We start from the raw sequence: 24034 nt of genomic DNA, 5'->3' as shown, positions 1-24034 counted from the left end.
GAGACAGTGATAGGGGGGGGGGGAGACAGTCAGAGGGGGGAGACGTAAAAAAAAAAAACCAGACACGCAGCCGCGCGCTTGCCCAGACGGCGGCCTGAAGGATGAGCGCGGGACGGCAGTGGTACGCGCGAGAGCTTTGGCTGGGCCACGTAGCGGGGCTGGAGACCCGGCTGAGCAGTTACCTCAACAGCCCGTAACGCAACATCAGCATCGAATCTCCCACAATTATTATTTTTTTTTGTTGTTGCATAAAAATGCGAGTTGGCACTGCACATTTCTAAATGCACATCCGCGAACGTAAGAGAAAGAGAGAGAGAGAGAGAGAGAGAGAGAGAGAGAACTGCGCCCTGCAACCCTGAATCTGTGCAACTCTGATTGCACGAAGGCAAGAGGGAGGTCACTCGACCAAGGTAAGCGAGCAACCCGACAACAATATGACGCTGTGTAGCTTCATTTTATCCGTTTATACATGCATGACAGGCATCACGGCTGCTTAAGACATCACGATTAGGTCACCGTCTACCTGTAGTCGGGGATACTATGAGAACGAGTGTGAGCTGAGCTAGCACTGACTTTGTGACAGTGTTGAGTTGAGTGGGTTTGTCTGCACAGCAGTCACTGTTTTTTTTTTTTTGTGTGTGTGTATAAAACGGCGCATTTCATCATGCACTAGAAGAAAGTTCCGTCGATAACAGTGCACGCCGTCGACTTGTCATCTCTCTTCAAATGGGTCAAATATACTGTCACACTTCTTACTTTCAAAGTGCATCATCGAATTGAAGTGTTACATTAATGCTACACATCTGACGTTGCTTGCTATCTGTGAGCTAACTAGCCCCTAATCTGGGCGGTTTTCTGTTTTTAAAAAAAAAACAAAAAAAGTGAAAGTCCTCCACCTATTGTTGGCCAATGCATGTCATACAAAAAGACGAACCGGGGCTGATACAGCTTGTGCAGTGTAATAAATAATTTCCACGAGTTTTAGGAACCTTGGAACTGCTCTAAAATATGTAATGGCTGCAACGTGAGCTAATGTAGCTAAGTTAGCTTGTCATGTGTGTGTGCAGGTTATTACCTATTGAGTGTTGGACTAGCTGGCTAAGTAGCCTAAGTTGGCTAGGCCTGCAGTGTTGCTCCTGTTCGATGTGCAATGTTGCCTTTTTTTTTTGTTTTAACCCCTTATTCGCTTAATACTAGGTTTGTTGCAATGTTGGACTCATGAAACCGAAGCATTCAAACACCCCAAATTAGATTCTGAACAAAGCTGTCTCTCGTCGTATTAGCCAAATTATCACCACCGTGGGTTTCGCAGTTTGTCACATTTGTTTGCCAGGAATAGTTTGTTATTTTGCCTCCGTTCGTGTTTCATAATGTTTAGCATATAACAACGTCAAGGTGATCTTTCCATGTTTTAAAAAAATACAGGTGATACAGGTGTCCCAGTAGCGATGATACAGTAGTTTATCAACTATCAGGTTTCACAGTTTGTGTAGTGGTGACAATAAATAAACGTGGTGTAGGAGGAGGGAGTGCTGAGATGATAATCTCTCCCTTCTATGAAACCTTTAAAAGATTTAAAGTTAACCAAATCACCAGGTAGGACTACTCTATGACCTGATTATGAGCTTTAAGACCGAATACCTAGAGAGACATGGAGCACCCCCCCGCAGTGCACCACACAGTGAGCTGTTTAAGGTCTTATGAGTTTGGACAGAGTGAGGAATGTGAACCCTCACACGGCCCTCCAACAAGCTGCAAAAAGGAGAAAAGCTCATTAAAGTTCGGACTTTAGAGGGGAGCAATGGATTTGAGGAGCACTGCTGCACATTAAGAGGTAAACATGACACATCTAGTCTGCTTTCGAAAAAGTCTCCTCTTCTTTACTGTTGTTACTTCTGGGTTAATTGTGTTGTGCAGTTGCAGTTCGACTCCCAATTCTTTGTCAATCAAGTCTTAAGCCGTAGAAGCATCTGTTACAGGCGGCTTACTCTTTATTGAATGAATTCTAGCTTCTCATCATGTCTCTGAAGCTCGATTGAGGAAGCCTATACGTTGGGTATAGCTGAATGACTTCTATTTCTTGGTGAGTTCTGCAGAGCATTAGTAATGCTGTGGATTACTTAAATGAGCTGGCAGGGAGACTGTATTATCCTTTTTTTTTTCTTTTTCTTGCATCAGGGTGCAAAGTTCAACACTGAAATCTATCTAAGCTCAAAAACCGTCAGCAGTGATCATCATTTCAATAGGTTTGACCTCCCGATGTGACAAGGTTAGGTTGTAGTCTAATTAGCAGTGGTATTGAGAAGACTGCGCTTTACTTGTTTCCCACATCAAAGACTTTGTCGTTTCACTGTGAGTGAAATTCTGAAATGACTCATTGAAAATGATAATCGGGTGGAAGGGTTTTACTCAAAAATACATAACCACAATGTGTGTTTGTTTATTTGCTCTAATTCAATTTTTGACGGCGTCAGCAATAAATGTAGAACATTTTATGGTTTTAAAAATGTGACACGCTTAAAATTTAAATCTATTATGTTAAACGTTGACCTTTTATTTTAAACATGTAAATATTTGTTAAATTAAACACGCATTGCACGTTGGGTTCAGGGATTTCTCGTGTCATTTATATTCCTCTGTCATCCAGACACAAGATAATTTACAAAGCCATGTGAGTCGGGTGCTCTGTCAGTGCACTGCTCTCTGTGGTCTTAATGCTCTCAGAGCTGCTGTCTAATTCTCAGAAAGGATCAGAGTCAGCATTCACGGGAAGACAGGTGTGTCTGTACGCAGGGATTGTTAAATTCTACGTAAATGGTTTTTACTTGTGCTTCGGAAAAGGCAAAGAGCACAGATGTTTCGTAATGTAGCTTTAAAAGTTAGTTGCATTTGCAGCCGTTTTTGTTCTTGCATGCTTTTTATACTGTCCTGCAAGATGCAGTTACAGGTAGACCAGGAGCATCTGCTTGTAGCAATTCTTTTAGGACCAATTCAACCAGAGCTTAAGACCATAAGTACTGCTCTGGAAAAGTTCAAACAAGAATAGTCAGGTTTTTTTTGTAATAATGGGTGCATTGATCAAAATATTTGTGATTTTAATTTATTGCTGAAAAATTTCGGACATTTCAATGAAAACATATTTTCTGTTTAACAAAACTCTGTTTAATATGGAAAATACTGAAAATGTTTTGATTCCTGTTAAATGCTGAGAATCATCAAGGTCCAGATCTGCCTGACATAATCACCTCCCCTCATTTATCTTTGCCTGTCTTTGTGAGCTTCTTTGAAAATCTCCATCATCAGTTCACATCACAGAAAGTTGCCAAAGTGCACAGCTCTTGTTTCTCTTTCAGTTATTACAACAGGTCTTTACGAGCGAGGAGTGTTTTTTAATAAAGTAGCAAAGTAAGAGAGTGCAGAATAACATTAAAACAACGGTGTTAGAAAGTTTGTATTCAACATGAGACAGGACGTGCCCCTAAAGGGAGGCGACTGGGAGGCATCCTTATCAGACGCCCGAAACACCTCAACTGGCTCCTTTTTACAAGGATGATTTAAAAATGATGATCGTATTTGGATAAAAAGAAACATGCACAGCCGCCCCAAATAGACCTGTCTGTTCCAGATGACACGCAGTTTGGCAAAAACTGTGACTTGTGTGTGCGGGGTATCGATAGATCATCACACCCTACTCTGGGACGATTTATGTTTTCTTTGCAGATGGGAGACTAGCATATAAGATAGCTTAAGAAACAAGTGAAGATACAGAGAGTAGGATGTTTGTTGCCTCAATGAAAGGAAATGTGTTGTTTGTTTCTTGCACAGGGAGGTTTTCTAGTGAACAAACCGCCCTGGTGCATTCTCATTATGGTGAGTGGGGTGTAAGGTTGTTTGAGGTCAACCAAGTATCAGCCAGGGACAACCCAGCATTGATGAATTCGAAAGTCAGGAACATATAAACGCTAAAAAAAAAAGAAGGTCCTTAAAATATATACTCATTTGTTTTTGTACTCTTTTACATCTTTGAAATGCATCAAATATCATGAAATTATTGCAGCTGTCAAACTGCACGCTGCTGTAAAGCTGCGTTGTAAGCCTGAAATACAGTTTCCTGTGGTTAGATTGCAGTACACGCTCCTGAGCTGTGGTTACACTAAGCTCTCCAACAGTCAATGGGGAGGTGTGAGTGCAAGATGGTGTGCACTGTTTAAAAAAACAGACAGTCCTCTGCTCAATCAGTTCTCTGCCTCAAGTCTGTGTGATTCTTGTTTTAACAAAGTGCATCAATCATTTTTTTTACTACAATATATAGTTGACATGTTCCGTATGCATAATAATTCAACATATTACTTGTTGTAAATGTTTTTTTTTTTAAACGAATTCAGTTTTATGTTGTGTCAACCTAGAACACAAACTACCTCTGTCATATTTTATAGTGAGGTGTTTCAGTTGTGGCCTCGACATATTAAGAACACCGACTTAAAATCCACAAACATTAATGTGTAAATGCTGTGGTTTTTACTCCTACACGCACAGCGAAACGTTTGTGGGCAAAAGCGCTGCTCAGTGTTGCAAACACGTCAATATGGCGCTAGTTTCAGTTCAGACTCTAGAGGCAGCAGAAAAGCACCTTTTCTGATCTCATCTTAATTCTCCATGTTTCTTTTTTCATAGGTAATGCATTGTGAATGGCTCTTCAAGCAACGTACAGACGTCCTCCTCACACCGGTTTCGTGTCTGACGTTCGGCTCGTCTTTACCTGTTCTGCAATTTGAAGACACGGGCGCTGAGCAGGGCAGCAGACTTCAGAGAAAGTGAATCTGGCAGCTGCCTACGTCTCGCATACTAACAGAGGAATTTATCCCGGTCTGATATATGAGCATATGGAACAAAACTTGGAGAAGATTGTATGTCTTTCCAACTGTATTTCCTACCTTGGACAACATGGATGCTCTTTTTGAATCGGGTTGACTATCTGTCACCTCATCCCCTCCTTCCTGTCTTTTCATTGGAAGGAGGGTGGGGGATTGGTGTGGCACCCCCTGCCCCTCCTTGTAGAATAGGCTAGTCTAACGAGGCACTTCAGCGGTGATTCTTTTCCTCGGCCTTGTGTTTCCTGAAATCTTGCAAGGGCCTCAAAGAAGAGGTTTCCATCCCTAGCCTTGGCGGCATGTCACAGGAGGACGGACGCAGGGTTCCGGTTTCGCAGTCCTATTGTCACCCCCCTGTTCCAGATCTGGACCAGACGAGCAAGCTTTATAAGAGGGAGGTTGGTGGTAAGCCTTACTCTGTGTTAGTGGACAATAAAATGGCAGCCAAGACATTTGCTGGAGACCAGAACATTGGTCAGCTGCCCTCTCAACATGCGACTCAACAGCAACATCAGCAGTATTTCAGAGAAGGAGGACCGGGGCAGGAGGTTGGGACGCAAGGGTCCCAGGCCGGAAACGATGGCACATCTGACGACTCGGAAGAAGACTCAGAAGAAGAGGGTGAGGATGAGGACAAGGATGGGGAGGAGGGGGGCTTCAAGCGTGAGCAGATCATTGTCGAGGTCAACCTGAACAACCAAACTCTGCATGTTTCCAAGGGAGACAACAAAACAGGAACAGCAGCAGATGACTCTGACAGAGATGGGAGCGACGATGATGAGGAGGATGAGGAGGAAGAGGAGGAGGATGAGGAGAGCCCTGATGACGAAGAGGAAGAAGACGATGAGGAAGATGAGATTGAGAGTCGGAGAACAAGGTCAAAGAGGGTCTGCAGGGTTGCTAGTAGCACGGCAGCACCCAGCCAGCCACGGAGGAAAAGCCTCCGAACTTCCCTAAGCACAGCCTCAGCCGGAATGACCACAAGGGGCCGGAGGAAGCGCATGGAGCCTCCAAAGAGCAAGCGCAGGTCAGCCAGATCAGCCCCATCGTCTGTCGGTGTCACGACAACCGGAGGGAGAGCGGAGGCGGAGGAGAAGGAGCTGCTAGCGTGTGAGAAGTGCCCCCGAGTGTTTAACACGCGCTGGTACCTGGAGAAGCACATGAACGTTACACACAGGCGGATGCAGATCTGCGACAAATGTGGCAAAAAGTTTGTCCTGGAGAGCGAGCTGGCCTTACACCAGCAGACTGACTGTGAGAAGAACATCCAGGTAAAGATACAAAATGCATGTTTATTAAATAAGGAGCTGTCCAGAACAACACTTTAATGTTGAAAAACTTCAGCATGTTAAAAGTCAAAACAGGCTGAAGCATTACTCATGCTAAACTTCTCAAATTATTAAGATTCAGAACATGGAAAAACCAATCAAATTAAGATAAGATCAACCTTAATTTATCCAACAACGGTGAACGGTACATGACAACGGTATCATGTTGTCAAGTACTATCATTTAATGGTACAAGAGGGCTCAGTTTGGTTTCACTTCCCTAAAACTAAAACATAGAGATGCCGCATATTTAATACCCAAGGGTTATATATTTTGAATATCTTTATTTAGCCAGGGGGTAGACTTGACATAAGCTGCATCCGTATTTGTAAAGAAACAGTTTCATCCCTCCTTTACAGCTGGTGCTGGTGCTACCTGTTGAAACCAACTTCAGCTGTTAAGACACAAGTTCATTAACTGTTTATTAAAATAATCGAGCAGAAAAATCACATGTATGCTTTCTTCTATGTGATTTAATATTTCTCATTTATTGTCTATTTATTTAAGTCCCATTGACAGACATGCTCTAACGTTTCTTTTGTTAATTATAAAAAATATCGCTTTTAATCCCACTACATTTTTCTGTAAGTAATGGTCAAAACAACAACTTGTCAAAATAGAATCTTTTTTTTAGTCTGTCTGTGTGATAACGTTGCCTGCATTTACTTGTATCTGTTTAGGGAAGATTAATGCAAATAGAGCAGCGTGGCCATTGCTTAATAGATAACAGAGTTCACTTAAGGTTAAATCAACAAACAAAATGCATAACTAGTGACACACTGAGTTTGTGTTAAATGATTAAATACATTTCTCACATGATAAGCAGAGATAGATCTTTAAATTAATCCAAATTAAGTTGAAGTGTACAACATTAAACGCCTGCTTTCATGAGGTGGACCCTCTTCTGCTCAGATGCAATAAGACCACATAGCTGGTGTAGCCAAGTGCTTTGTAGAAAGCTAAATTGAGATGACTCCAATTCACTTATACTGTGAAAAGGATTGTTAGGTTCACTCCAGCTCAATCTGTTGGTTCTAACGAGGCTATTGATTAGGGCTGGGCAAGTCATCAAAACCGACATTCAGAACCTCTAACCGACGTAATCTTTCCTGTGTCGATTATTTTCAGGGCAGAGTCACATGACTACACGTCCAATCCGCGACATGGAGGCAATATCCGTCTTTTGGACACATTTCGTCTTTAGGGAATACGACACCGTACAAAAAGGAGTCAAATGTAAAAAAAAAGTGCGGGAAAAACTGTTCGCAAGGAGTGCAAGTTATTTATTAGTTGATTTCTACTTTCAAACTAAAATGTCGATTTCATTTCAAGCGATGCTTTGATTTCACTTCGAAGTATTCGATAAATAACCACAAAATACTTCATCAGATATGCACTCTTTCATTAGAAAAAATATCCCAGCTTTAATAGCTGAGCATATTTACAGTAGAGACCATGTCAGTGAACTGTGAGGGCAAAAAACAAAAACGAATTGAGGTAAAAATGTTCAATTTATCCTGATATTGATTTGAGGTCATATTGCCAGACCTACTATTGATCTTCCTGTTCAGACGGTTACATTTAAAGTGATAATATGTCTTGAGCCTTCTGACTTCCAAAAATCTAAATTTTTGTGTGATAACTTCTTTTTTTTTAACTGATGAAGCTGCAAACCATGCTTAAGGACTATCCAGTGTTAGTGACAACTCTTTGCTCACAAGAGAAATGGTTGAGGAAAGAGAGGCAGAAGAGAATAACTCACATGATAGCTCGGCCTGCGTCCGCCAGAAGGCATGGGAGGAATACTCTAACAAAGTCATTGACTCTTTAAAAGGATGAGACCGCAATTAGTTCTTTCTGGCAGTCACTTCAATTTCATTGGTTTTGATATTTGATGTGTTTGTGGCATCATGATGTTGAGGATTTGCTTCTCTGCAGACAACTAGATTCATTTTTCCACAAGACAACAACCCTAAACACAGGGCCAAAGCTGAACATAAGGGGCTTCAGAAAACACTCTACACTGGTCAAGTCAGTCTCAACTTGAATCCAGTCGAGAATTAGTGAAGTTTTGCTAAGATTTTCAAAATCCGAAAAAACAAATCCCAAACGTGTAAACTGAAACAGGTTGATCCACAGATTAAAAGGTGACACTGGTCAATGTCAATGTGAATGTCAGTACTGAAGTTTACTATATTTAACATTGTGTAGTTACAAATTAATGAAATCAGTTTATCAGAACTAAACATTACAAGAGCCACACAGGTTGAACGCTTCACTCAAATGTTAAACATTACGATTTAATTAGGAATCACATCAACAAGGGGAACTGGTTATGCTGACATCGACACATGTCACTTTGTTTTCTTCTTGTATGTCTTCCAAACGGTTTTGCTTTTTAAACCATCATTAGAAGACTTGCTGAAGAAATAAAGGAAATCAGACCCATTATGACTTTTCCCCAGCAGAGGGAGCTGCAGTATAATGAAAGAAATGTGGCCCATCAACTCATTGCCTCCAGGTTTAGATGTGCTTAACATTTAGCTACATCAAAAAGCTAGATCTTAATTGTTCTTTTTCTTCTTTAATTTTCTCATTTAGTGTGTCTCCTGCAACAAGTCTTTTAAGAAGCTGTGGTCACTTCATGAGCATATTAAGATTGTGCACGGCTATGCAGAGAAGAAGTTCTCGTGTGAAATCTGTGAGAAGAAGTTCTACACTATGGCTCACGTCCGTAAGCACATGGTCGGTAAGTGAGGGCCTTTTTTTCCCCAGCAGTTTGTACTATAAACTGTTTCTACCAATATATCTCTTACTGGAGGCAACAGCAACAGGAGCAACGTAATTTAATATGTAATAGATACACATTTTATTCCAATGAGTTGTCTCATTGTTGTTCCCTCTCTCCATCTCCTCTCTCTGACCCAGCTCACACAAAAGACATGCCATTCACCTGCGAGACATGTGGGAAGTCGTTTAAACGCAGCATGTCTCTAAAAGTTCACTCGCTCCAGCACTCTGGAGAGAAACCCTTCCGTTGTGAGGTAAGTTTATCGCAGTAACATAATGTGTCCAGTCCACATCCATAAGTGACTTAGACTTAGAATCAGGTTTGTCCACATTGATTGTATCAATGCCAACTAAGGCGAAAGGATGACAAAATACGAGTTTATACTTTACCTCACTACCTGAGAACTGGATTTCCTGTTGTGGGACATGGAGTAAAAAAACCTGAGACAAATCCTTTTTTTTTTTTTTTAAAGTGTCCAGAAGGGTTGTCCTGCTGTTTGAGACGTGATTCTAAACACAGATTGTCTTATAGTGCAGGTATTTAGTGCCAGCTGCACTGAAGATGTTTAAGCTGAAAGGAGCTTTCTATGTCTCTTCCTTTTTCTATCAACCGTTCACATGCTCCTTGGCTTGAAATATGTGTTGCCATGTTAAAAGTCCTTCATGTAATGGATAAGATATAAGACTGACCCTTTTATTGAGTCCGATTCCAGATCCCTTACCTCAGCCTCACCTCCGCTGTTAAACGGACTCATCAGCCCTTTACAGATCGCAATTCAGCATCAGTGCCGTAACATAGCCCTGTTGTCATTAGGTCTTTGTACTTTCATATTGATTCCGCAACAGTGTAATATTGGATTCCCAGACTGTGAATTCACATTGCTTTATATATTTGCGGAGGCCAGAAATGTAAACAAAGAGTAGAGGAGGGGGCTCCACAAACACACACACACCTTAAGACATTAACAGACGGTACACAAACAGCGCTGTTTAGCCTGTCCTGCTGATGCTATACAGGGATCTCATCTCGCCCCTATCACACCTCTGTTACCACCTCCGACTGCAGCTTAGAAGTGGAAGGACCTGTTTCCCGCTATTTCCACCTTTTTTATAGAGACATTTATATTGAAGGCAATATGTTGCAGGGGCGTAAATATTGCATCTCTAGCTGTCAATATGAAAAGAGCTATATTTTAATAAACCTTCCTCATTAAACACCCGTGAAGAATGAAGAGAGAACCTATGGTCTATAATGCTATCACACTGAAGTGATGGCATGCATTATATAGGTGTGTCATAAGGATTCACTGACAAACCCACTTGTCACCAATGTTCCTGCTTGCCTTTTTTAAATGTATATATTTCTAGCTTTACACTAATAAGCTGTTTGAGATGAGCGACTTAAAGTTACAGTGATTTGTCGTTCTCTATTAAAAAGGACTCTAAAAGTATTTTCATCACATTCACTCTTTCTTTTTTTTTTTAACCATAAGAGTGTCTTTCAGAGTGGGAGCCTCCTCATGTGGTGTGAAAATGCATCAGACAGTTATATCATCAGAGCTGCACAGACGAGCTTGAGCCAGACCATGTCAAATATTAGCAAACCACACATTACATAAAAGAAGAACTTAACTCTCAGTGTTTTACAGCTTTAGAAATCTCTTATGAAAGCGTTTTGTAACTATGTTTGTGAAGATTTAAGAGCATGTTCCTTCCTGCTCAACAGTGTTAGTCTCTGTTCATTATCTTATCTGTGTCATGATTGGTTAAATCAGAGGAACGTTGACGGATGGGTTGTCCTACTCAACCCCAAGATCTTTGATGTCAAGCTACTTAAATGGACACCACTCTGGGAACATGTGTGTGTGGGTGGAGCTGCTTTAATGAAATGTTTGAAGTCGTACTACACTGTAACGTGATTACATGCTTTCAGAGAGTGTATGTTATGTATAAGCCATTCTCCCAGTCCTGGAGTCTCATATAGAAACTGATGAGAGGAGAGAAATACCCACAGCCCTTTTATTTAGCCAGGTGGTACCTCAAGGTTATAAATATCTCATTGTAGTAAAAAAAACTTGAAACCGCTGAAATACAAACATATGTTGTGGTACTACGCACTCTAATAACCAGGTTATTGTTCGCATGCTGCGGTAATTAAATATCTTAAACATGATGTACATATAAGAAACCTGCTGCCTTCATGTTAAGGAATTAAGATAAATCTAAACTAGGGGGAAACTTTCTTGTCCTTGTATAGTTATTTTTGGCTTGGCTACTTCATAGGTGAAATATTTCAATCCAGTGCTTGAGTCTAGATCGTTTTAAACACAACACACGTAATGCGTTCCTGAATTCCCTGTCTAACTGGTCCCAGTGTCCTGGTTTACTTTGTTTATAGTGTCTGACAGTAAGCCATGAGAAGTAAGTTCTGCAGCGATGTGTATGTAAATATGATCACCTTTTTTTAGTTTTCAGTTTTTTAACCCTTAAAAGGCTTGAGGATGATTTTATTAATCAATCTGTAAACGTATGTGAGAAAATGTGTTGAGGTAGAAACTTACTCACGCCAGTAAACAAACCTAGAAAGAGCAGAGTGTGACGTGTATTGACCTGGTGTGTGCATGTTATGTTGTTTCTGCTGCAGAACTGTGACGAGCGATTCCAATACAAGTACCAGCTGCGCTCCCACATGAGCATTCACATCGGACACAAGCAGTTCATGTGCCAATGGTGTGGCAAAGACTTCAACATGAAACAGTATTTTGATGAGCACATGAAAACACACACAGGTGAGAAAACCACAAGTTAAGCCACCTAAATGTACCCATAATCCTTTTAGACAGACCAACATTCTGTAATTCTGTTGTTATGACCTCTTTTTTTTTTTTTTTTTTTTTTCTTTTTCTGGGAACTCTTTCAGGAACCTTTCATACAAAGTGAGGAGCTAATCCTGATTAAATAAAACCTTAACCGATGTAGTAGTGAAACGGATCATAGCTGATCCTTGATTGACAGCACGCTCTGCAGATCTGATTGATCGTGATCCAATTGGAACCGTGAGATTTGTGATCCAGTGCACCACTACCATGTAGCGATCGAAGAACAAAGCTTTAAATTTAGTGTGCAGGCTATTGTTCTCCTTCTGTAGCTCTTATTCCATTGTGAATGAAGCTTACAATTAACAATTAGGTGTGGTTTACAGTCAAGAACATGTAGTTTTCAAACACAAGAGTCAAGATATACAACCTGTATGCTGCATTCAGAACACTAGGACACTATAGTGTGTACTAATAGATCAGTATTTTAAAGGTCTTGTAAAGTTATTGTAATGTTATTGTTTTGTGTTAAAAAAAAGATGGTGTCAGAAAAATGATTGACAACTGTACGAGTGATATATATATAATCTGAAAAAGGAAAATCACTTGACTTAGGGCGCGGTCACACTGGCAATCTGTACCGTGCCCCCCCCGCTGCCCCACTACCCCGCTGGCCGGCACGGCTTATTCTAAGTCATGTTAATCAGATACAGCCATAAACAAGATAAAAGAGATGCGCGGCAGAGTCCGCGGCCGCACATCGGAGAAAGACACTGAGAACATGACAGCTACTTTGTGGCTTATATTGTGTCATTTTAGGCAGATACAGCCATGAAACTCTGGATTTCTCTGTAATGAAGGCTGTCAGCGTTGTGTGCCCGCATACTTGTGCTCGTGCGTGAAGTGTAACGGGCCGAAGCACACCTCTCCGAATTGCCAGTGTGACCGCGCCCTCACTCAGCAGAGCCTTACAATGCCCCAGTCTTCCTCCTTTCTCTGCACATCTCCTTTCCATGATCTACATTGGACTATCACAGAGCTGTTCAACAGTGAATAACAAAGAACATTAGGCTCTCCTTAACTACTTTTGATTGATCTTCACAGTCCTTTAGTTACATATGAATAGGAACAAGAAAAACTTTCTGTTGTAAATTTCAGTCCTTGATTTAAAAAAAAAAAAAAAAAAAAAAAAAAACTCTGTTTATGTAAGTTATATATTTTTTTAAGTTTTATTCTGATTCTTACATTTTTCAATTCAGAAAGCCTACAATTCTTAAGAGTGCAGATATGAGAGCTTTGCCCTACAACATTGTTCCTGCGTCTATCCAGCCCGCCAGCCGGTCACCATGCAGTGTCCTAAAAAAGAATGTTATGGGATGTTTCAAGCTTAACATTATAGTGAAAAGAGCAGGAAGCCTTTGCCCAGATTTTGTAATTATAGGAATGTTTCTACATCAAAGAGAGTCTTGCATATATTGTGGCTTATAATGGCTACCCAGACATATGCTGAATTACATCCCTCTGATTTTCTGTCCCTTCTGCATTGCTATTTCTAAGACCAAACGGAGCAGTGCAGCCTGCACGTCCCTCAATGTTTTTCTCCAGCCATGTCTGTCGTGGGTGGAAACACTGTCGGCCCTCATGCTTTATTTGTAAGGTGTAATTACGCTACCCCTTTCCGCTAGCAACTACTTTAGCCTCCTGCAGGAGGAGACACACCCAGTGGTACCCTATAATAGACAGCACACATGTTCAACTCAGACTCCAAACGTTTGCTATACTCCACACATATTTAGCATTTTGGTGAGTAATGTAACAGTAAACGAAGACAAGCACATTAAGTGTAACCTTTTTGATATTCCGTTGGTTTGGAGCATCTTCACACGTAACATGCCAGAATGAGGCATTTACAAAGCCCTTCAGCAGCCTGTTAATAGACGGCTGTGTGGGTGGTAGCAGGCACATTTAGCAGCTCCATGGAGGGAGGTTAATGAGAGCGGCATTCCAACGGAGCTGCTGTTTGTTCACTTTCACATCTCCTCTCCTCAAAGTGTGAATTGTAATCGCTTCCTGTGGAGTGGGCGGGTTGGCAGCAGAGACTCTCGATACAAGATGGCAACATTTTTAAAAGACAACTATTGCTTTCTGTGGAGAGAAATGGTTAGAGGGAAAGGTAAAACATTGTCACTGTGAGAGATTTAGGTGGCTTATTTTTTTAACCACTTTTGCCAGCAAAAGATTCACCTGATGCATCATTTCATTTTCTCTGTGACGCAATCATCTTTTTGTTAACTGAAACATTTGTTGACGTCCCTACTCATCAGTGTTTCTTTGAATCTGTGCAGGAGAGAAGCCTTTCATTTGTGAGATTTGTGGGAAGAGCTTCACCAGCCGGCCCAACATGAAGCGCCACCGTCGCACTCACACTGGGGAGAAGCCATATCCCTGCGAGGTGTGCGGCCAACGCTTCCGCTTCTCCAACATGCTCAAAGCACACAAAGAGAAGTGTTTTCGGGTCACCAGTCCTGTCGTTCTGCAGACCAGCGGCCCCCCTGTGCCTGTTCGCATCTTTGCCAACTCCTTCTCCTCCTCTTCCTCTGGTCCTGGCCCCTCAGCTGCCACCCCGGCCACCACCTCAGCACCCCTTGGCCTCAGTCCGACAGGAGCATCCATACCTCCACGAGGCCCTTTGGGACATGCATTCTCCCATGTACAGCTCCACTCAACTCCCTCTCACCACCACCCACTACCGCAGACAACCCAGCAACACCTCTCAAACACACCCCAACACGCCCCACCTCACCCCCACCACCACCTGGCCGTGCCCCCGGTCTCCCACCTGCCCCCACCCCCGGCTCTTTTTAAGAGTGAGCCATTAAACCACTGCGGGCACGAAGACAGCAGCTACCTGCACCATATGGCCACCCCTGACAAGGGCCCCGGGGCCCCACAGCATCACTGAAGCGTGCTCCAGCTCTCTACAGGCCCACACCGTACCTGGCCTTGATCCCCCTGTTCTCCAAACCCTTCCTCAGTATCACAGTTGGTCGGTTGCACCTCTAAAAAGATTTAAATCATTCAAGCTAAACATGCACACTTTGTGTGTCTGTGAATCAGACTGATACACCCGACGTGCACACATAATTTAAGAAATACCCTGCTCAACTGACAAAGATTATACAACCTCTAGATTATTTTTGGTGTACATTTTCTTAGAAAGTTTACACAAGATAACCTCTGTGCGAGCTCTGGATTGTACATTGACAGGTGTAAAGTTTCTCGTTTTCATCTTAAGCTGCTGATGGAAGTTGAAATATGTGTTACCTGTTTTTCTTGGGTCATCAAGGATCAGTGTCATTGAAATTTCCCTTTCATGTGAAATTCTTGACTCATGGTTGAACACTGGTCTGGACTCTGGCTTTGTGTGCGGGTTCTCCCCATAGCAATACTTAACTTGTCCTCCTCGTTGTACTGCAGAGAATGTTGGAACTGGTTCTACTTGAACCTTCGTCTTGTCCTATGGCCAATGCAAAGGCTTTCTGTCAGAAGAGCAACAGCAGTAGTGTCGGGTGACAGTAAGGGTGGGGGGAGGGGCTATTTTTGTAATGGAACTTGGCAAAAAGGTTTTGTAAATGTTTGTAGAATCTAGTAAAGTCTGGATTCATCTCATGGTTATCAACGGTGCTTTCCATTCCAGTATAAAAACTATTTCTTAATTTTTCTTTTCCGTTTGATTTTCAGAGGTGTAATATAACAAAATAACAAAACGTGTATTGTGTCATACAGAACATGTCTTGCCAGCCTGGCTGTTTTACAGTGGCTTTGAGATTTGACCAGATGTTTTATGATGACGAAACTCAAGTTATGCAGGACATGCCGTAGACATGCACACTCAAACCTTCACACTTACTCCACACACACACACACACACACACACACACACACACACACAAAGGCAAAGAGCATATTGTCACTGATTTACTTGCTGTTATTGGTGCAACCTCAGCTCTCAGTACTGTTGGTCAACATATGCTTCTAGATAACAGATGACTGTCAAATACTGCCACTGTGAGGGGCCAGATCATGGCCCCATCAGGATTTACCCCAACCTCCTTTCGCTGCTGTCCAAATGATACGGGTTACCATGTTAAAGGTCATTTGACACACACAGTATACACATCTGGGACCTTTCTCTTCACAGTTCTTAACAGGCAAAATATGCATATTCCTCTCAGCCTATATTCCACAGTTTGGTGTTTGGGGGGGGGGTTCTTGTGATGTACAGGTTATTTTGTTTGTTTTGTTGTTCACTTCTATCATACTGGCAAACTCTGATTTACAACGGGCAACCTGTCGAATGTTGCCTAAGCAGAAATGATTGCTGAAGAGTCATTCACGTCTTTTATTTTTTTAATGTTCTCTGATCATTTGCTCAGTTTTAAGCTAATGAATGGTTCTGCAGTGTAGATATACTGTTGTTAGCACATGATAGGAAATGTCAGGATAAAAGGCAGTGATACCATTTTTAATACTTTGTATAAACAAATATGTGATCAAGTCAGCGATAGAAATTACATTATTGATGTAAGAGCCGATGGTGTGAATGTTTTTAGGTTCAAACAAGCAGATATGAATTTGGATTGCCTGGTCGGTAGCCCTTCACCCATTCTGACTGCTATCTGATGTGTGTGTAGAGGGGGTAGCATCGAGCTGTGTGTGTGTGTGAGTGAGTGAGTGAGAGAGAGAGAGAGAGAGAGCATGCATAGGCCTCTACCAGTCTTTGTCTGGTTATCCCCAGTGCTCTTGTACCAAAAGCTGCTTTTACACAGTGTGCCCCATATATATAGTTGCATTTCGGGATATCGGAAATGGACAATAGCAGTAAATTGAACTCATTCTTTCTACTGCTCAAACAGAATCTAGTCTGAAGTGGTTAAGCTCAGTAGTTTAGGATGCCCCCTTCTTTATTTGAGACCTGCAATTATCCTGCCATTTCTGCGGGTCTTGATAACCGCTGCATTTTCTGCTTCACCCTGTCCCCTCACTGCTGTGCTTCAGCATTTTGCAGTATGGATCTTTTGTCTTTTTTTTTTTTTTTTTTTAATTATTATTATTTTAAAGCCTTTTTTCTTTTGTGTGTATTCTCTGCACTTTACTGCTGCGTGGGAGAGGCGCAGGGAAAGGAGGGACTGACAATGCATTGTGGAACAGAGTGCAGTTACGGCTGCATGGGAAAAAAAGGTGGAGGCGATTACTTTGAGTGGATGTTTTTAGGCAAGGAAAGGAGGAGAATCCCGGGTAGAGTTGGTTCATTTGGAGGGGGACCAGAGCAAATGAAGGACATTTCTTTTATTAAGTGCACACAGTTAATTCCCTACTCTTCAAAGAGGAACACATTTGCTCCAGCACGGACCTCCGCTAAAAGTGAAAGTATTGTTCCTTTGCTTTGGCGACTTTACACAAGCCTTTTCTGAGCAGTCTGAAATACATTCTTCTGTTTACTTCATTCAGAGTTTCTCTCTACCGTGTCCTGTTTGGTCTCTCAGTTTGCCGAATGATTCTCCTCCTCCTTTCTTTGTTATATAGAATGCACTTTCTACTAAAATTCTTGGCTAGTTAAGAAAAAAAATAACATTGTATGTTCTTTAAAGATGTTTAAAAAAAATCAATATAATTTTTTTTTTCCCCCCTTTGTATTTTTAACCACTTAATGTAGCATTGTGTATTTTATTATTGTATCTGGTACAAAATGTGCAGCTTTATAATGTCCTGGTTTGTCCTTTTTTTTGTATGTTATCTGGAGATTGGGGAGAAGTGGAAAAAGTTGGGCCTTTTTTGATAATGTACATTTAACTGACTGCTAACTTTGAAAGTAAAAACAAGTAGCCATGATTATCACAGATGTGTGTGCCTCTTTATCTTTGGGTGCAGTGAGTTTTGAATGGAGATTTAGATACCTACAACAACAAAAAAAGGGCGATCAAAGATGAAATGTAAAATAAACAGTGTACACAACTTGTTTCTAAAAGCGGGTCACTGGGTTTAGTCACTTTCATACTGAGTGTAAACGGAGTGCTGTTATTCTTCTGTTTTGGGTTCAGTGGGTTCACCTGTAACCACACAACGTCTGCCGGCTGCACATGAAAAGCACAAACGTAAGCTGCTGAGCCATCAGGGCTTTCATATGACGAGTGAACTTTTAGATCCCCTTTTTGTGACTACTTCCCTCTCTTTTGATGTGCAACCAAAAAACAAAACAATAGCAAATCTTTTTGGACAAAAATAGACTGTTCAGATTAGAAGATGTAGCATTAGGCTGAGGAACAGTTTGTTGGTCAGAGCCCTTTCTGTCAGCGACCTCTGACAAAGATTCTAATGTAAGGTAACATACAGCTTGGGTCTTTTCTTGTCGACACCTTCAATTTTAGATGAAGCAGAATGGAGACAGGTTTATTTAACGTGTATAAAAATGGAAAAGCAAAGCCAGGGTAGTGTGACGAATTTTCCCCCAAAGCATCCTGTCTATGTGTAAACTAGAACTATGTGCACATTCGTCCATTAGCAGATTTTTCTTCCTCTAAGGTCGCAAAGATTTTAACTAGAAAAACTCCTGAAATGTTGTGCCGTGCCCTCTACACCACCAGAGGTGTTTTTAAGTGGCACAGCAATGAGTCACATAGCCCTGCAAGGTATCCAAGCAAGAAAAGTGTGAGTGACTCACTGATGGTGAGTGGGTGGTCAGGTAGCGAGGCTCACTTCAGGAGCACAGGAGATAATAACACATCTCCATTCCCATTTGAGTTTGAAAATAGTCCCTCGCCCCAGCTGTTAGTCATTACGCCTGGTGGTGTAGAGGAGGGAGGAGGCTGCATCTGTCAGCAGGGAGATAAGGAGAGGAGAGCTTCACGCTGGGGTTTTTTTTTTTTTTTTTTAGGGGCGCATCACTGCTCTGGATGTTGCTGCTTGGTTCATTAATTGCTGTGTTTGTTTGTGAGGATTGAACTTAGAACGTCTTGTGGAGAAACAAGCAGCTGCCATCGCTCTCGCAGCTCATCTTTCACTGTGTATTTAATATTATATTAAATAGAAGGACTCCATTACATCACATCAGATCTGATGTATTACAATTTATTCTTAGCAGAGTCTTAATTGTGATTCTGCTGTGCGTTTCCGTTGCAGATGAGCTCTGTGGTCAAAGCAGAATCTTTTTCACTCGCTTTGACGCTGACCCAAATTTTTACCAGTCTGTTGAAGGAGAAACATTTAACCATTAGTTAGGGCTACTAATAGGCTGTTCTTGAAATACACTTGCACACTCTTGATCTCTATTTGGGGCAGGAATTCTTTTGTATCAAACTATGAAGCACATTTGGCTAATCTCGACTAATGCTTGGGATTAGTCAAATATGTTCCTGTGACTGGATGAAACTTAGTAACATACTTCGTGGTTTCCCTGCACCAGGCTCCAAAAAAAAGAAAAACCTAAAACTTAATGATCTTTTCTTGACTGTTCATATTTGTTTTCCCCCCCCTGTGTGTCCCATTTTGAAATGCTCATTTAGAATGTCTGTGAGTGTAGGCTACTTTGTGTTTGAGTTATAACCATAGACTGTAAATATTACTTAGAACCATAGACTGCTTATAACCTGCCCTGAGACTGAAAATCATTAACATGTAAAAATAGGTTAGAAACAAATATTGACACATTCACTGTGTTAACACTGACGGTCCTGAGCATATCCAGGAAACAGAACGTTTGCTGTCCTTTTTTGTCTTGTTTTTGTTACTTCCCCTTTCCCTCCCACCTCGCTCCTTCTCCTCGTCCTTCCTTGGAAGAAGTATCGCGCACGCGCTCAGTGGGCTGTGGGGGGACTTGTAGGCGCGGTCACGTGGTTTCGACTGTCACATAAAAGTGCTCGTCCCACCGGCCGACCGGCGGATCTCTGCCTCTGCTCCCTGTGAGACCGGACCGGATCGGAACCAGCGGCGGTGAAACAGTAATATTCTTTTTTTTTCCTTTTTTTTCTTTTTTTTGTAAGGAATCGATTTTGAAATAGTGGAAGTTTAATGTTGAGGTTTGTTTTGAATAAGATTTTATTCAGATCAGATGGACCTCCTGTCTTCAATTGTAGAATTAATTGCGTTTTAGTTAAGTTTTATAAAAAGTGATTTTAACCTTTGTGTTTTTAGACTTGTTTCAGTGAAATTTTTTTTTTTTTTTTTTTTTTTTTTAACTCTGCATCCATTGTTTCTCCTCCTATAGACATAAAACCAGACGCTTGCTTGAAGGAGCCTCGCGGTGTGTTTTCATCCACTGCTGAAATCAGCACACACTCAGGTATGCAGACAGAAACGAATGTGCACTCTACGACAAAGGGCTGACCTTTTTTGCTCTTGAACATTTGGAAAAACATGCTTGCTGCCTTGCAGAATCTGCATGAAGCCGATTCTACAGCCTATGCAAATAATCCCATTTCCCTCCTAATTTTCTATTCTGCTGCAGCAGGTATAACCACCGACTCTACCTTCTGTTTACTGCCTACCTTTTGCAGAAAATCAGTTCAGAGAGTCTTGCTGTGCCCTCATCTGATAGACAGAGCTGCTGGATGACTGCTTTGCTCTCAGCCCTTTTTAAAGTTATAGGCAATATTCAGATTGTTTTGTCGGTTTCCTTTTTATATATATATATTTGATTCTGTTTTTACCTCCACCCAACCCCCCCATTCCTTTGCCTATTTATGCAGTGGTGTTTTCCAGATATCCATCCTCAGTAACCTCCACCCTCTTGGCCCGCCTCACGTGGGATGTGTAGTGTGAGAGCACTAGTGGAGATTTGATCCCACTTTGCTACAGTAGGCTATAAGAGGTGTGGCATAGTCAATCATGTGGGATTCGATCTTCAACTGCTGTTATGTCCCACCCCACCCCTCAGGCGACAGGGAGCCCCCCAGGTCCAGACGCGCAGAGATCATGGCCTCCCACATCTCCAACGACAAGCGCTTCCTCATCTTCTTCGACTTCGATGAGACGATTGTGGATGAAACCAGCGACGACATGGTGGTGCAGGCCGCACCGGGTCAGCACCTGCCAGGTTGGCTGAAGGACACCTACCAGCCCGGCCGCTACAACGAATACATGCAGCGCGTACTGGCCTACCTGGCGGAGCAGGGCGTCACGGAGAGCGACATGCGCAACGTCATGGAGAAGATGCCGGCAACACCTGGCATGCTCACCCTCCTTCAGTACCTCCGCACCCGGCCCCAGACGGACTTTGAGGTGGTGCTGTTGTCCGACGCAAACACCTTCTTCATCGAGTCGTGGCTCCGACGCGCAGGGGCTCGCCAGCTCTTCCACCGGATCTTCTCCAACCCGGCCACATTCAACAAGGACGGCCGACTCGTGATGCGGCCCTTCCACTCCCACGACTGTCCTCGGTGCCCAGACAACATGTGCAAGCAGGTGGTGGTCAGGGACTACGTGGCCCGCAGGGCGCAGGAGAGAGGCCGTCCGTACCAGAGGGTCTTCTACGTGGGGGACGGAGCCAACGACTTCTGCCCCGCGCTCTCTCTTGGGCCCCGGGACGTGGCGTTCCCGCGGAGGGAGTTCCCCATGCACAGGCTGATCACAGAGACTCACGAGGCCATGCCCGGGGAGTTCAAGGCGGTCACAGTGCCGTGGGCGAACGCAGAAGACGTGGTGCAGCGGCTGAGGAAGCACGTTGTAGAGTAGAGGGTCACAGGTAGAGACAGAGGGGGAGATGACACTATTAGTCAGATCCTCAGATTAAAGTATTCAAGGCAATAAACCTGCACGTGCCTTCAGCTCCTCATGTTTTGGTCCAGAGGTCAGGCCAACTTTACCATCAGCAGGTTAATGATTCTCAGCAACCTCAAACAATTAGCCTTAACCCACTGTTTGTTATAAATTGATTATTGGGTGTAAGGATATATCTTTATGGTTGAGTGTATTGTATCACGTGTATCACTAATATCCTTCAATGGGACTTGTGTTGCTTCCAAACTGGGTCACTATGAGATCAGTGTAAGTACTTCAATAGCATATATTAAAAATAGAAAGGAAAAAAAGACTATATGGACAGTTGAACTAACTTAATGTCTGGTAACTTTTTAATTTCAAGTTTAAGTGTGTTTTACTACAAACTGCACTTTAAGAATATGAAATAAGACTTTATAGTCTCAGTAAATAAAAATCAGATATGCTGCCATATGATGACAATGGGCATTTCAACATATCTGCAATATTTTATTTGGGGGGGTGGGATTCTCAGAATAGGTCTGTTATGACTTTGTTGTAAGAGTGTTTTTGTTTGTTGGAACATGTCAATCAGTCTGTTGTGTCGTCACTGTGTGGGCTAGGCCTACTGAAGAACTAATGATCACCAGCAGGAATAAAGCCATCAACTGAAACCCGGCGTGTGTCTGACTTTATTATCAAATCTCGCCTGTGTCCACATGATTAAATCATTAACATCACTGTCATAACATTCATGCATCAGTACCTTCAAAGGGCTCTATTCTATAATTGAAGATAAATAAATGAATTGTAATGTACTTAATCTATTATTGAACATAAATCACAACGTCTAGCACACTGATAACACAAGTAAATTATGTTGGCCCATATTAAAGGTAAACAGCTTGTCCTGTTAAATCAAATGAAGAAAGATTATTAAAAATAAAAAAAAATTAATCTACCATATCATGCACTTAAAGTCTAAAGGTTTTCCCTTGCTGATGTTGATGTCTTTTTCGGCTATATTCTTTTTAGTAGTCTATTTATTTATTTGCACAGTAAGGGGAAAAAACATTTACCAAATAACTAAATAGACAATATTTAGTGCAGGAAGGGGCAGAAAACTCAAAGAGCTTAATAGATAACAAAAGATAATTAAGATGCAGAAAATATAATAGGCTATGTACACAGATATTTAGACAAACAACAGCAGTGTGTGCACACACCTGTATTGACACCAAAACAAAAATACTGCTTATACAAATTTACAAGTAATTCTGATCAACCATAAATACATGGATAATGAGAATAGCAGTTAAATGTTATTTTTGTAACATTTTACTGAGCAGCAGGTTTTTGACAGATGGGAATACATATTCCATCATTTGCTGCCTCTCAATCGGAAAAATTGACTTCTGTCAAACATTTCGGAGAAGGAAGATCTAAAGCTTGACTGGTTGAGCTTGAATGGAGCTGGGGATTAAGAATGCAGTAATTATTGAAGTGCTCAGGGATATTCCCTTCACTTGATGTTTTATAAATTTTAACACGCATATTTGAGAAATATAGATGTTATAAATGTTAAGAATCTGGAGCTTCTGAAACAAAGGAGCAGAAGAAGCATGAGACTCTGATCGGTTTGTAATCCTGACAAAGAGTCTACCTTAAGTAATGGGTGGTTCTACGATTTTGCTTTTAAAAAATACACCTACTGTTATGAATATTGGTGTAGTAATATACCAATGTAATATAAGCTAAATTCAAATCTTGAGGATTTTGTGCCAGGGAAGTAACCGCCAGTATTATTAGCAAAAGTATGTTAGAAATGGCTGTTTCATCCAAAAGTTTTATACAGTAGAGTAGACATTTTATTTTCATATAGCAGAGTTAAAACAATAGGTTTAAACTTGAGTATATTGCATCAAGTGTGACTGTTTAATGCCATCTAGTGGTCGTGGTGCATAACTACAGCTACGTTTATTTTTTTTTATTAGCTTTGTATTAATTTATTAGTTTAAAAAAATGTAGATTATCTTTAGTAGGAAAGTATTGTACACTTTCGCCCATAGATTGAAGCTTAGTGTAGTTGATAGGCTACATTGGCTTCATGTCTATCGTTTATACTACAAGGTATCAGGACAAGACTCAGGTTTTATTTTTGGAGATGAAATGGATACAACCTCCCATCGAGTATGTTCATAATAAAACTTTAAAACAGTCATAATCTTCGTTGCACTGTGTGACAACTATGGTGACAGATGGAGGGCCTGGGATTCATTACAATCAAGGCAAGTATTTACTGCACGAAGGTCAAGGCAGATATGATAACATTACTCAGGTAAGAACAAAAAAAAGTATAAATAAAACTATTGCTTTGTGTCTGTGTGGCTATGTACAAGTGTTTCTCCATAGTGGAAGTAATTTAATTCCATGGATATTACATTTAAATCGCGATTTTAGATGTAGCCTCTAGGGG

The 24034-nt window shown here is 41.6% G+C and overlaps 2 protein-coding genes across 5 annotated transcripts; both read left to right on the top strand.

The window, feature by feature from the left end:
• The first annotated feature begins 77 nt into the window (after positions 1-77).
• On the top strand, positions 78-17697 carry znf652 (zinc finger protein 652). Its single transcript, XM_065964449.1, has 6 exons — positions 78-410; positions 4675-6142; positions 8801-8948; positions 9128-9243; positions 11634-11778; positions 14151-17697. The coding sequence occupies exons 2-6, from the start codon at positions 5171-5173 to the stop codon at positions 14765-14767; spliced, it is 1998 nt and encodes a 665-aa protein (XP_065820521.1). The 5' UTR covers positions 78-410; positions 4675-5170; the 3' UTR covers positions 14768-17697.
• A 1666-nt stretch (positions 17698-19363) lies between these two features.
• phospho1 (phosphoethanolamine/phosphocholine phosphatase 1) lies at positions 19364-22232 on the top strand. Of its 4 annotated transcripts, none has more exons than XM_029277098.2 (3): positions 19364-19802; positions 20069-20143; positions 20550-22232. In XM_029277098.2, exon 3 carries the CDS (start codon positions 20689-20691, stop codon positions 21532-21534), a length of 846 nt encoding a protein of 281 aa, XP_029132931.2. In that variant the 5' UTR covers positions 19364-19802; positions 20069-20143; positions 20550-20688; the 3' UTR covers positions 21535-22232. The 4 variants fall into 4 exon arrangements, with proteins under 4 accessions (XP_029132931.2, XP_065820523.1, XP_020488218.1 ...); XM_065964451.1 differs by having other exon boundaries at positions 19408-19802; positions 20081-20143; positions 20738-22232; XM_020632562.3 differs by having other exon boundaries at positions 19421-19802; positions 20738-22232.
• The last annotated feature ends 1802 nt before the right edge of the window (positions 22233-24034 follow it).

Source organism: Labrus bergylta, chromosome 16 (genome assembly GCF_963930695.1).
Source record: "Labrus bergylta chromosome 16, fLabBer1.1, whole genome shotgun sequence".
NCBI classification, from domain to species: domain Eukaryota; kingdom Metazoa; phylum Chordata; class Actinopteri; order Labriformes; family Labridae; genus Labrus; species Labrus bergylta.
Note: the sequence above shows the minus strand (reverse complement) of the source record. Positions and strands in the feature narration are given on the sequence as shown.

Bases quoted from the DNA above. Each gene is read 5' to 3' on its own strand.
- phospho1 (XM_029277098.2), top strand. From the start codon at position 20,689: ATGTGGGATTCGATCTTCAACTGCTGTTATGTCCCACCCCACCCCTCA.
- znf652 (XM_065964449.1), top strand. From the start codon at position 5,171: ATGTCACAGGAGGACGGACGCAGGGTTCCGGTTTCGCAGTCCTATTGT. The intron at 8,949-9,127 runs GTAAGTGAGGGC...TCTCTGACCCAG, and splicing joins CGTCCGTAAGCACATGGTCG to CTCACACAAAAGACATGCCA. The intron at 11,779-14,150 runs GTGAGAAAACCA...GAATCTGTGCAG, and splicing joins GCACATGAAAACACACACAG to GAGAGAAGCCTTTCATTTGT.